The 12,552-nt window shown below is 41.7% G+C and overlaps 1 protein-coding gene across 1 annotated transcript in view; it reads right to left on the reverse strand.

The window, feature by feature from the left end:
* ELP1 (elongator acetyltransferase complex subunit 1) overlaps positions 1–12,552 on the reverse strand; it is a 62,479-nt gene that overhangs the window by 41,735 nt on the left and 8,192 nt on the right. Inside the window, exons 6-11 of the mRNA XM_082471174.1 lie at positions 9,307–9,392; positions 7,113–7,209; positions 6,714–6,804; positions 5,509–5,632; positions 4,472–4,565; positions 978–1,208 (exon numbers count right to left, since the gene is read on the reverse strand). Coding sequence (XP_082327300.1) covers positions 978–1,208; positions 4,472–4,565; positions 5,509–5,632; positions 6,714–6,804; positions 7,113–7,209; positions 9,307–9,392 — 723 coding nt within the window. The remainder of the gene's footprint in view (positions 1–977; positions 1,209–4,471; positions 4,566–5,508; positions 5,633–6,713; positions 6,805–7,112; positions 7,210–9,306; positions 9,393–12,552) is intronic.

Below are 12,552 nucleotides of genomic sequence, written 5' to 3' on the forward strand. Positions count from 1 at the left end.
AATAAGCTTAAATACGGTATAGAGGAGGAAAGTAAGTGTCAGAGCTCTGTCTATATCTGGCTATTGTCACCTCCAGGCCTATAGCAGTCCATCTCGGGGCTTGGAGTTTCAGGTGCCAGGGACTAGGGCAAGCAGGCCAAAAGGTCAGAGTTCTAGCTTTAAACCTGGGCCTGCAACCAAGCCAGAATAAACCAAAATCCTTAAAGCACTTCCCTGTGCATGGATCTGGTAATAAGGCATATGTGCTTAAGTCCTCTATATAGAACATATGATTGTAAAATCAGTATTATGATCACTACATAGAACATAAATTAGTACATCAACTCATGTTACAATCTTAGAAGCAAGTTTTCCTTTAGGTCATCAGCAATAAATAAACTGTCTATTCGGGAAAGACTGACTTTCCCTAGTTTCTTTCCCCTCACTAAACAAAAACCCTCAACCTAATTAAAAAACACCAATCCAATCCGAGTACTAGGCAGATGTCTGTGACTTAAACTGAAGATACTGGAAAGGTATATAATTAGCAAGCAAATTATATATATATATTAAATATATACCAAAAAACAAAGCAACACAATGGAGTGGTGTGAGGGTCAACGTAATCCTATGTCAGGGCACAAAGACAAGGCTGACACACCAATGCCAGAAGCCTACTGTTGTCTTCCTCTCCACCCAGGGTCAGAAATGTCAATGTCTTCAAAGCCCAGACAAGTAAATGTGTAAAGGCCATGGCTGTAGTAGAAAAGGGAGTTGAGGGAGGCAGGGGGAGAGGAGAGACTATGGTTCTCAGGGGAGTACATGCCTCACCTAAGGGCGTTCCCATCCAATCGAAACCAAAACAAGTAAAAACAAACCAAACAACCAGAATAATCAATCAAGTAAAAATCCTGCACTGTTTTAGTCAAACTACCACATCTGCAGGCTCCTGGCTCAGGCCCCTTGCAGGCCCACAGACACACTCTCCAGCTCCTTACTTCCATCAACAACAGCTACATTTGCCATGTCACTTAAATTCTCTCCTGAGCTCCGGTCAGTCGTCCAGTGCCAGTCATAGCAGAGGTAATGCCAGCCTTGACAGAGAACATGCAGCCGGTATGGGGTCACCGGGTCCCACATCAGAGACACAATCTTGCTCTTCCCACAGGTGCTGAAGGGCAGGCTTTGCTTGAGATACCAGTGATAGTTTCCAACAGTCCAGAGCTGAACTGCAGGGGAAAATGAAAAGAAGGCCATCAGAGGCAGGGGCCAGAGGACCAGACTTCATACCACTTGCTAGAGAGGGATGAGGACAGCCTTTTCTTTTTCAAATGACCCTTTCTGCTCAGCCTCTTCATTAAGATAATAATATTAACAACAATTGTTAAAGTATAGTTTTTCAGGAGGATAAAATATTAAGCATCAATAAGGTCAGAAGCACGTGTGTTCATTTCTGCCTCTACCTTCAAACTTTATGATCATGATGATGGAAGGCTCCTACCATAGGACAGTGCTTTAGTGAGTTGTTTTTTTTCATAAAGACTTAGAAAGAAGAAATTTGGCAATTAGATTAAAAGTGTTAAAACACCCAATCCAAGAGCACTAGACAAGCATCACTATGTTGTATTACGCTTAAGACACTTATTATTTTCTTCCAGGTGTTTTGCATGCAGTTATGTCCAAGGGAGATTAGCATGCAATTACCCTTAAAAGAATAAGACCAAAACCTGTAGAGCGCAGGAAATAGGAAGAAGTTGGTCAAAGAGTACAAACCTTCAGTTATAAGTTCCAGAGATCTAATGTATAGCATGGTGACTACAGTTAACAATACTGTATTGTATACTTGAAAGTTGCTACAAGAGTAGATTTAAAATGTTCTCACCGGGCTTCCCTGGTGGTGCAGTGGTTAAGAATACGCCTGACAATGCAGGGGACACGGGTTCCAGCCCTGGTCTGGGAAGATCCCACATGCCGCGGAGCAGCTAAGCCCGTGCACCACAACTACTGAGCCTGCGCTCTAGAGCCCACGAGCCACAACTACTGAGCCCATGTGCCACAACTACTGAGACTGCGTGCCACGACTACTGAAGCTTGCATGGAGGCAAGTGGAGCAACTAAGCCCGTGCGCCAGCTACTGAGCCTGCGCTCTAGAGCCTGTGCTCCGCAACAAGAGAAGCCACCGCAATGAGAAGCCCGTGCACCACAATGAAGAGTAGCTCCTGCTCGCTGCAACTAGAGAAAGCCTGCGCGCAGCAACGAAGACCCAATGCAGCCAAAAAAAAGTTCTCACCAGAACGACAAAAATGGTAATTATGTGAAGTGAAGGATGAGTTTATCAACCTTATTGTGGTAAACATTTCACAGTGCATGCATGTATCAAATCATCACATTGTAGCTCCTGAATGTACACGTTACATGTCAATTATATCTCAATAAAGCTAGAAAAAAAAGACCTAATCATGTCAAAGCCAACCTCTGTTAAACAGATGACATACATAAATGAAGATTTTAATTATATTAAGGAATTTCTTTCCTTTAAACATCTCCTTGATCACTAATTCTTAACTCAGCAATCACAGCAAATCCAACCTAGTTCTCGAACGAGGCTACTACAATACTTTGACCTAGCTCTGGGTTAAGTTAGACTACATGCTCATGCTCTGTGAGGACAGATGTTGTGGCTGTTCTTGCAGCTACACTTTTATCCTGAGCATATCACAGGGCCAGCCGTTAACACCTGGTTAATCAGTGGTTCTCAACTCTGGCTACACATTAAAAAATCACCTGGGGACTTCCCTGGTGGCGTAGTGGTTAAGAATCCGCCTGCCAATGCACGGGGCATGGGTTCGAGCCCCAGTCTGTGAAGATCCCACATGCCGTGGAGCAACTAAGCCCGTGCGCCACAACTACTGAGCCTGTGCTCTAGGGCCTGCGAGCCACAACTACTGAGCCCGTGCGCCACAACTACTGAAGCCTGTGCGCCTAGAGCCCGTGCTCCACAACAAGAGAAGCCACCGCAATGAGAAGCCCGCGCAGCACAAGGAAGAGTAGCCCCTGCTCGCCGCAACTAGAGACAGTCCGCGCACAGCAACGAAGACCCAACACAGCCAAAAATAAATAAATAAATAAAATTAAAAATAAATAAATAAATAAATAATAAATGTCAGTGTTTACCAAGAAAAGTCACCTGGAACCTTTTTTTTAAATTTAATACTGATGTATACTCCCCATTATAACACACTGAGAGCAACTCTGAAATAAGACATTGGTAGCATTTTTTTTTTCCCTAAAGGTGCAGCCAGGGTTGAGAACTATTGTGTTGAATGAATAAACGAATGAATGAGCTTCTCAATAACATTTCAGTTAAAGTTCTATTGATTATAAAGTTTGAAAGAAAATAATCAAGCAAATGAAAAGATTTATGAAAAAAATGTTCAGTGCACTGCTATTGATGACAGTGAAAAATTATAAAACTTTAAATGTCTAACAACATAAGATTTAATAAACTGTAGCATAAATGAATATACAGCAATTTAAAATGACACAGATAGATATCTGAAATGGAAATAGTTTGTGACACACTGTAAAAGCAAGTTACAAAACTGCAGGTATCATACCTACATATTTAACAAAAATGAGATCATAGCTATACTGAGATGTATACATAAAATCTGGAAGACAAGAAACTTTAAATAGCGATTATTACTGAGTGACAGAATTACAGAAGAACTTTTCTTCTTCCCATCTTTATTTTCTAATGCTTTCACATATTACATATACACTGAAAAATATATATTTACAATTTGATTTGCAATTTAAAAGCTATAGAAGATTCTTACTTATATCTAATCTCATTTCTCTTTCACTTCCACAGTATTCCTTTGGCTAGCATTTTGATTTGCTACAGTGGTACCATGAAGAGAAAGCACTGATGACTTGTGATGGTTAATTTACATGTCAACTTGGCTAGGCTATGGTGTCTAGCTGTTTGATCAAACACTAGTCTAGATGTTGCTGGGAAGGTATTCTGTGGATGTGATTAACCTTTATAATCAGATGACTTTAAGTACAGCAGACTATCCTCCATAATGTGGATAGATCTCATCCAAAGAGTTCATAATGCCTTAAGAGCAAAAACTAAGGCCTCCCAGAGAAAACGGAATTTTGCCTCAAGACTGTAACAGAGAATCTTGTCCGAGTTTCCAGACTGTGGGCCTGTCCCACAGATTTTGGACTCAAGATTGCAACATCAACTCTTCACTGTTTCCAACCAGCCAGCTTACCCTGATTCTATTTCTCTAGAGACCCTGCCTGATACATAACTGAAATCCATCCCATCAAAAGCTAACCACTCCCTCATCTCTACCTACCCACCTCAGTTATCTTTGATTCCATTACAGGACTAAGTGAAAGGGATAAAGGAAACTCCATGGCCTACTACTTTCAATTACATTTTATGGGGCAGAAGGCTGAGATACTAGAGCTGTCTTACCATAGGTTTTTAGAGTGGAATTTTCTTCCCTCTGAAGGTCTTCCAGCCAAACTGCAAGCACAGTGGAATCTGCATTCCAGAGAAGGTCATTAACCTAGTAGGGAAAAAAAGACCTGTCACTGGCCTTTACGTATTTACCTCAAAATCTTTATGATAGCTAAATGCCCTGCTCTCACAAGTCAAATAATCCCACACTTGAGTTGATCCCTAGCTGTAAATTACTAACCTATGGAGTTATTAAACAAATCTCAGTCATCATATGTAGAGGACTTCAAAAAAATGCATTATGTTTAAATACTTAACCAAATGAAGGTGACATTTTTAGACAATCAAGAATACTTGAATATGGACTAGGTATTAGATAATATTAAGGAATTATTACTAATTTTGTAAGGTATGATAATGGAATTGTGGTTATATAAAGAAAAATGTTCTCAACTGTTAGAGAAATGAATATTGAAAATATGATTTTTAAAATTAAAACCCTAGGAAATTTTTACAAAGTGTGTGTGTGTGTGTGTGCGCCAGGGAGTGAAGAATAGATGAAAATAATTTTGCAAAATGCTGGTACATATCTGTTGAAAGTAAGTAATAGGTACATGGGAGTTCATTAAACTCTTCTCTCAACTTTTAATATATTTAAATTTTTACATAATTAAAAATTACCATGATTTGTTTCTGCTCCAGCGAAGTTCCAAATGGTACACAACCTCCTTAAGGTTTAAATGTTAAAAATGGCAAGTATCTTTATCACTGGAAGAATTATGCTTTTGTCAAAATAAACAATAAAAACTGGTATTTCTATTTCCTTTCTGTGTTTTATCTAGGGTGAGGAAGGAATGCTATTTCTTTTCTATAAAATCTCCTTAGGAAAAACAATTTGGTTTATAAAAAAAAATTCAGTCATAGGAAGCCACTATTTTTATTACTGTCTACTCTGGGGCTTCTATTTACATACCCATATCAAATACAAATCTTCCTCTCTATAGCTGTGGAAAGTCCTCTAAATTTGATGGTAAAACAACTCAGGCACCTACCTTAACCTCATCTTTGAGGAAAGGAAGTGTAAAATGTCCATGGAGAAGTCCATTTTTCTCAAAAAACACAACATCCTGCTGATTGGGTTTATCTTGCGTAGATGCAATCAAACTGCCTGAGGGCCTTAAAGCAAACCCAGAGTGTTAGAGCATCCAAAAGCTCATCCAGCTGGCTAAGAACAAGATGAAATTCAGAGAAACAATTTTTTCAGCAAAAACAAAAAGCCTCCATCCAAGGAAGTTTTAAATCCCATGTTTCCCGGCAAGCAGTCACCCTAGTGTGGGACTATATCTGCCCAGAGGACAGAGTGCCTTTTCCTGATTTGCACAAGGGCTCTATTCGCCCACAAAGACTCACAGATTTAGACTGCACTTGGGTGACTTTTTAAAAGAACCAATAAATTATTTAAACCATTCCCAGTATAATGTCCTATAAAACCATAAACTATTTCTCTTTCAATTATATGACTTCAGCAATATTACATGCTCAGGTAGGTATTTGTAAAGACTTCTCAATCTACTGAAAACACCTTGATCGCCCCATCTTGTTTATATTTGTCTCTAGAGTTTTAATTCAAATACATTTCTCTCTTTTCTGTCATCCAATTACCACTCAAATACTGGTGGGAAACAGATGTCTAAAACCCAGAGACCTAGGTTTTGCCTATGACAGATGCTGCTGAGGCAGAAAATATTTCTTCTATCTATAATCAGGACAGCCATATATCATAAGCAGGTTGTGACCTGCAAAAGGGTACTAGGCCAACAGGTGAATCGGGCCCAAATCCAGCCCACGTGTTCCTCAGCAATCAGGTCCCCTTAGTGTGGGAGTTTGTGCAGAGAAAGGAAGCCCTTTTCCTAGTTTTCACCAAAGCTCTGCTGCCCCACAGAAATTCACAGACTGCAACTTCCCTTTGAAGCACCACTTTCTGTTTTACACAGTGGCTTCATGTAGGCCCCACCTATAACCTACAAAATGTGTGGGCCTTGGAATGATAAGGTCTGTGAAGCTCAGAATCTACTAGTCAAACCACATTCAGACTTCAGGGAACTAAAAAAGAAAGATACAGGCTTACAGCCAAATGAGAAAAAGTAATTATCTCTTTGTGTTTCATAAACACTTACATTCAATAGGTACCACCACTCCCACCCTAGTACCAAGAAATTCTCTGGGAAGAAGTTACAAGGTTTCTTCTCCCACTCACTTCCAAGCCAGAGCAGGTCCCAGTCCTGCCACAGGCTCACTGGTTGACTGTAAAGCAAACTCCCGGCTCCACACTCTGACCTTTCGAGCCCCTGTGTAGTAGATAGAGGGAGAAAAACAACAATGGCAAAACTTAAAGCATTGTGATAAATGTTGTCAAGTCCGAACTTCCTAACACCTTCCTTATTAACAAAAACTGTCATGGTTTCACAAAGCCAATTAGATGAATCTTGTTAAAAATTCGTATCCAACAGGTAGGAGGCTGGGACAACTAGCCTCAAATAACTCTTCTGATTCTTAGCTCTATATTCATCTAACACCTAAAGCAGCACATCATTACCTCATGGGTGTAATGAAAGAAAACCCTCAAAGCAAAAGGAAGAAAAATTTATTTCCATACCTGTCTCTGAGCAAACAACACTCACAGCAAAAAACTGTCCATCACCACGCCAGGTAACTTGTGGTCTATGGTCATCCCAGGGCAAAGCAGACTCATGCTAAAGAGAGGAAAAAACACAAATGTTACTGGTGGCCTTATACGGCCCAGAATCAAACAAGCCTCAGGCTATTAAAGTTAAATCTTTTATATAAGGTTTAAGCTATCTAGAAATCGAGTTTCACAGAATCCTCAGGAACCCTTCCAGAAGGGCCCTTAGACCCAGAAATCAAGAGAAAAGAACTTAAAACCAAACAAAACAAAATCTTTCTCTGGACATTAAAAAGTGGCCTCCAAGCATAGCAACAGGGAAAAAGAGCTACAGATCTAGATATTAAAAATAACGAGCTGAGGAATCTATCAGGTAACTATATAAGGAAATTAATGTTTGTCTAAATTTAAGAGGGTAGAGTTTTATTCACTGAGTAAACTTCGCAATGCTGCACAGAAGAGTTAAGAAGATGAGAGGAATGTGAGCAGGGAAGAGTCAGAGGAGTTAAAGCCAGCAGCAGTGATGAAAACATGGACAAGCTCCGCATTCCGCAGCAGCGAAAGAAGAAAGGTTTCCAGTGCCACTTGCATCTCAGTCCCGAAAGCCTTGAAGACAAAAGCCAATTCTGTGGGGCTGGGGACAAATGACCACCTGAGCATCCATCATCACATTCCAGTGACAGGCTAAGTCAGAATGGTGCTAGTGCCACAAGTTGCACAGTAGGGAATACACAGCAGCCTAACAAGATTTATTCTCAATGAAACTGCCCTGTGGTATACACAAACTTCCTCTAGTGAAGGGTTAGGAGACAATATGAGTTACACAGAATGTAGCCAGAAATAAATTAAGGATGGAAAATGTAACGGCAGGCAGTGTATGATTTCATCTATCCTAGAAGGTCAGCTCAGGGAAATCTCCACATATAATATAGACAAAGTACTTCCATTTGCTCAGGCCCACATCTGGGGATTATCCTCAATTCCTCTCTCTCTCTCTTACCCTACATCTCATCTATTATCAATAAATCCTGTAGCTATATCTTCAAAATGTATCCAGAAAGAAGGAAAACATAGAGTTTCATCCAGGAAGAGAAATCAGGAAAAAAAAAGACTAATATATACATATGTAGGAAAAGTATAAAAACATGCATGTGAATGATCAACAGTGAACGCAGGGCAGCGGCTCCTTCTGGGGAGGAAGGGGGAGGGTATCAGGAAGGGATACAGAGTGTTTCATTTCTGTCTGTGGTGAGTTATTTTTTTAAATGAATATTGGTGATAATTATTCTCTATGTGAAAAAAAATAACAAAACAACTTGGCAATAAAAAGAAAAAAGGATCTTTCTAGGATGACTCATTCCCTAAGGTCTCCAAACAGCTTGTTTTACTAGAGCAAATCTGTCCATTACCGCCCTCTACCGGTGAAAGAGAGCAGGACCCGATGGGTCCCCCCCACCCCATGTCCTCACCCTGCCTTTTGTCTGCAGAAAAACTTTAGCCAAACAGTAAGTTTAATAAGAGAAGTGAGAAAATGCAGAAACAAAGGAAAACAGTCCAACATGACTAAATAATATAGTTTAGGCATTAAGCACAGTCAAGGACCTTTTTACTTCCTCAAGGGCTACAGATAATATTCTGACCCATATCCTGTGAGCTGTCTTATAGATACTGAAACCGCCACCAAGTGGAAGAAGTTAACTACATGATGACTGTGGCCATGACATAGGCTGCCACAAATCCGAGAATTGGCCTCAAAGAAATGGGAACAAACCGACCCTGGAAGTAAAGACTAACTGTACTTAATCAAGATGATGCTGGTCAGACCACCGCGTGACCAATTTCAAGACGACTGTCAGAGCTGACTGTACTGTTTCTGCATGTAGACCCCCCCTCGGCCTTTAAAGCTCTTGCCCACTGGTTGTCAGGGAGCGGAGTCGGCCTTTGGACAAAAATCGCCCCGCCCCCAACCCTCCCACCCGCCAGTTGCTGGCATCCAGCGGAATAAAGCAAACTTTCCTTTCCACCAACCTTGCCTCTTTATTGGCTTTAGAGCGGTGAGCAGCCGGACCCCACTTTTGGTAACACCTGGACACCTAAGAGCTCCTGGTGGGCAGCAGAACTTCTATTTGTTCCAAAGAAGGTTCTTTATCCATCAGACCAACCTTACCATTTGCAGCTGAAAGGCGGCTTGCCTGCCTTCTGATCCATGGAACTGCGTCTCCTTCCTGCCCCAGCCAACAGTGATGAACTTGCCTAGAGAACAAGTGAGTGAGAATATGCAAGACAACCAATAAGCTAAATAAAATAAAAGCAGTTTCATAGCTATTCTTCATGAAGTTGGGTCCTCTGAGGCCTCTCAATAGATTGACCAGCAGTCAATATTTTAAAAACCTATGTTCCATATTATATACTGAAGTGATTTTGAAGACTCTGAAATGCCCTTATTTTGGAAAGAGCTTTACTGCCATTGTATATAAATTCCCTTGATGACAGTCAGCAATCCATCCCCACTTTACAAGGAGAATGAAACATGAAGAATCTATGCAGTATGTCCACAGATAACAAAACATAAAACTCAAGAAGACAAGAGCTGGGAATAAAATTCCGGTCGTAAGTGTTCAATCCACTCAATGTATCCAACCTCCCTACTAGTGTTGGAGGAGACCATGATTATGGAATTCAAGCCCTCACAGAGACTGACACCCCCTAGTGACAGAGGCCAAAATTAGAACACAGGGCTTCTGCCTTCCAGGCTGGGCTTCTTTCTAAATTATAATGCTGATCTTACATAAAATATAAAGTCAGTTGCTGATATAATGCCGCCTTCTGTTCCTGAAGGTAGGATCTGGCATCCACCTGTAAGAGGTACTACAGAGATGCCCCTGAAAGCATCGGCCAGATCCAGGACCCAATATTCCCCTCCTACAACTGATGCTGATTCTGACGAAGCAGAGCTGTTTATAATTTCTATAAATTATGGGTCAGCATGACCGTTTCCTGTCTGCTCTGCTTGGGCACATCCAAGTATTGTAGCATCCCAAAGCATACCTTGCTGCTGTATACAAATAGTAGTGCCTATCCTGGTGCACACCCCTGGGCTTCTATCCGAAAGTTTCCACAGAGAGATAAAGGGTCAAGGAGCGAAGCAAGACAACTTTTCCAGTGGGATCAGATGACAAGTGGTGGAGTTACAGCAGGAATCAGCAAACTACAGCCTGCATTTGCTTTTACAAATAAACTTGTATTGGAACACAGCCATACCCGTTTCTTTATGTACTATCTTAAGTGCTTTCACACTACATCAGCAGAGTTGAGTAGCTGCAACACAGACCATATGGCCTGAAAGCGGAAAACAATTACTATCCAGTTCTTTACAGAACAAGTCTGTGGACACCTGGGTTAGAAGAAAAATATCTATTCACCACTCCACAGAGTGACTTTTTGTACTGACAAATACATTTCTAAGACCTAAGACCCTGACTTTGATTTACTCTATTAGACTTCTTATGAAAAAGTCGGTGGGATGAGCCAGGCCCAGAGCACTTTCCCATGCAAAGATGTGTCGGTTACTACCTCTATGACTATCCTCAAAGCCGGATGCCCCAGAGTCCCACCCTGGGCCCTAGATCCAGCATCATACCTGCTCTCTGAGCAAGCACATCTAATCCCAAGATTGTAAAGATTCCCCACATGCCAATGACTCCCAGTGCACAGCTCTGGCCTCTCCTGAGCTTCAGCCCCTTCTACTCACCTGCTTTACTTGCTGATCCCATATGGCCCTTAAACAAATCCAGGAAGGAACTCATCACCCACCCCTTACAGACCAGCACTTCCCCACCTTCCCTCTCAGATACTGACATCTTTATTTCCACCACCTGAGCTTCTGGCTAGAGTTCTACTAAACTTTCTTCTTCACTTACATACCCAAAGCCTATTTATTTCACTTTCTAAACTGGTATTTCTCAAACTAGCTAGGGCAGGAGGGGAACCATGCACACATATTCCAAAAAAGTTTCTCATAATTCCAAAAAATGTACTCCTATCCTCATTGAGAATCAAAATTTTCCTGCATTTTTCCCTTTTCTAGTCCCACACCCACCTTCTTTATCTCTCACATGGATTCCTGTAGTAACCTCCTACCAGATCACCCTGTCTCGTCTCCTTCCTCTCCACCACTCAATCTTGCATCATCAGAACCTTTAATGACTGATCTCCTGTAACTTAATGTCCAAACTCCCTATCAAACTTAATCAAAATCCCTCGCCTTTATTTCATTCCACATCCATGTCCTGTCACTAGGCAATGCTGAAGTACTCACAGTTGCCTGAATAAGCCATGCTGTGTCACAGGCTTCTATGAAACATCCCTGCCTTGGAATGAACTAATTCACTTGCTTGGACCACTCCCCCACCCTCAACCCTCATCTACCCAACACCAAGTCAGCCAAAACTCAGCTCAAGTCGGCCTCCTCTGGGAAGCCTTCCGTCCCCATTACTCCCTTCCTCTCCTTATGCTACCCTAATACCTGCACATCCTGTTATTATTGACTCCTTAAGGGAAAAGATGAATTAGCCACAGCACCAAACACACTGCTGGGTTCACACTACCTACTCAAACATTATTTCTGAACAAATTACTTTTGAATGAATAAATGAGTAGCACTTTTCTAAATGATTTCTTAGTAGAACGAGAAGTCATGAAGTTAGACCTCAGCAGAAGTTAAAATACCACCTCCCCCATCCTTCTCCTCAATCAGGCCAGCTACCTGGTGCCCTCAAGTTGGCCAGGGCTTCTTACACTCAATAAGCATCTCCACTCTTCTCCTCTTCAATACTTCCACAGCCTAATGCCCATATCACCTCAGCTAGATCTTAGCAAGAAAACAATATGATGGTTCCCATGAAAATTCAGGTCTAATCAGTAGGAACAAAAATCAGCTCTCTATCCTGCCTCTCTTGTCTTCTCCCCAAAACTGTACCTCAGAAATGCTATCCTGGGCTTCCCTGGTGGCACAGTGGTTGAGAATCTGCCTGCTAATGCAGGGGACACGGGTTCGAGCCCTGGTCTGGGAAGATTCCACATGCCGCGGAGCAACTAGGCCCGTGAGCCACAACTACTGAGCCTGCGCGTCTGGAGCCTGTGCTCCGCAACAAGAGAGGCCACGATAGTGAGAGGCCCGCGCACCGCGATGAAGAGTGGCCCCCGCTTGCCGCAACTGGAGAAAGCCCTCGCACAGAAACGAAGACCCAACACAGCCAAAAATAAATATAAATATAAATAAATAAATAAATAAATAAACGATTACCAAAAAAAAAAAAGAAATGCTCTCCTTATTCTAGCTAGTACAGTCCTTTTCATTAAACCTCCTGACTAAGCCTGTCCTGGGGTTTGGGCAACAACTACCCAGGTGATT

Source organism: Balaenoptera physalus (genome assembly GCF_965194825.1).
Source record: "Balaenoptera physalus genome assembly, chromosome: 7".
In the NCBI taxonomy this organism is placed as follows: Eukaryota; Metazoa; Chordata; class Mammalia; order Artiodactyla; family Balaenopteridae; genus Balaenoptera; species Balaenoptera physalus.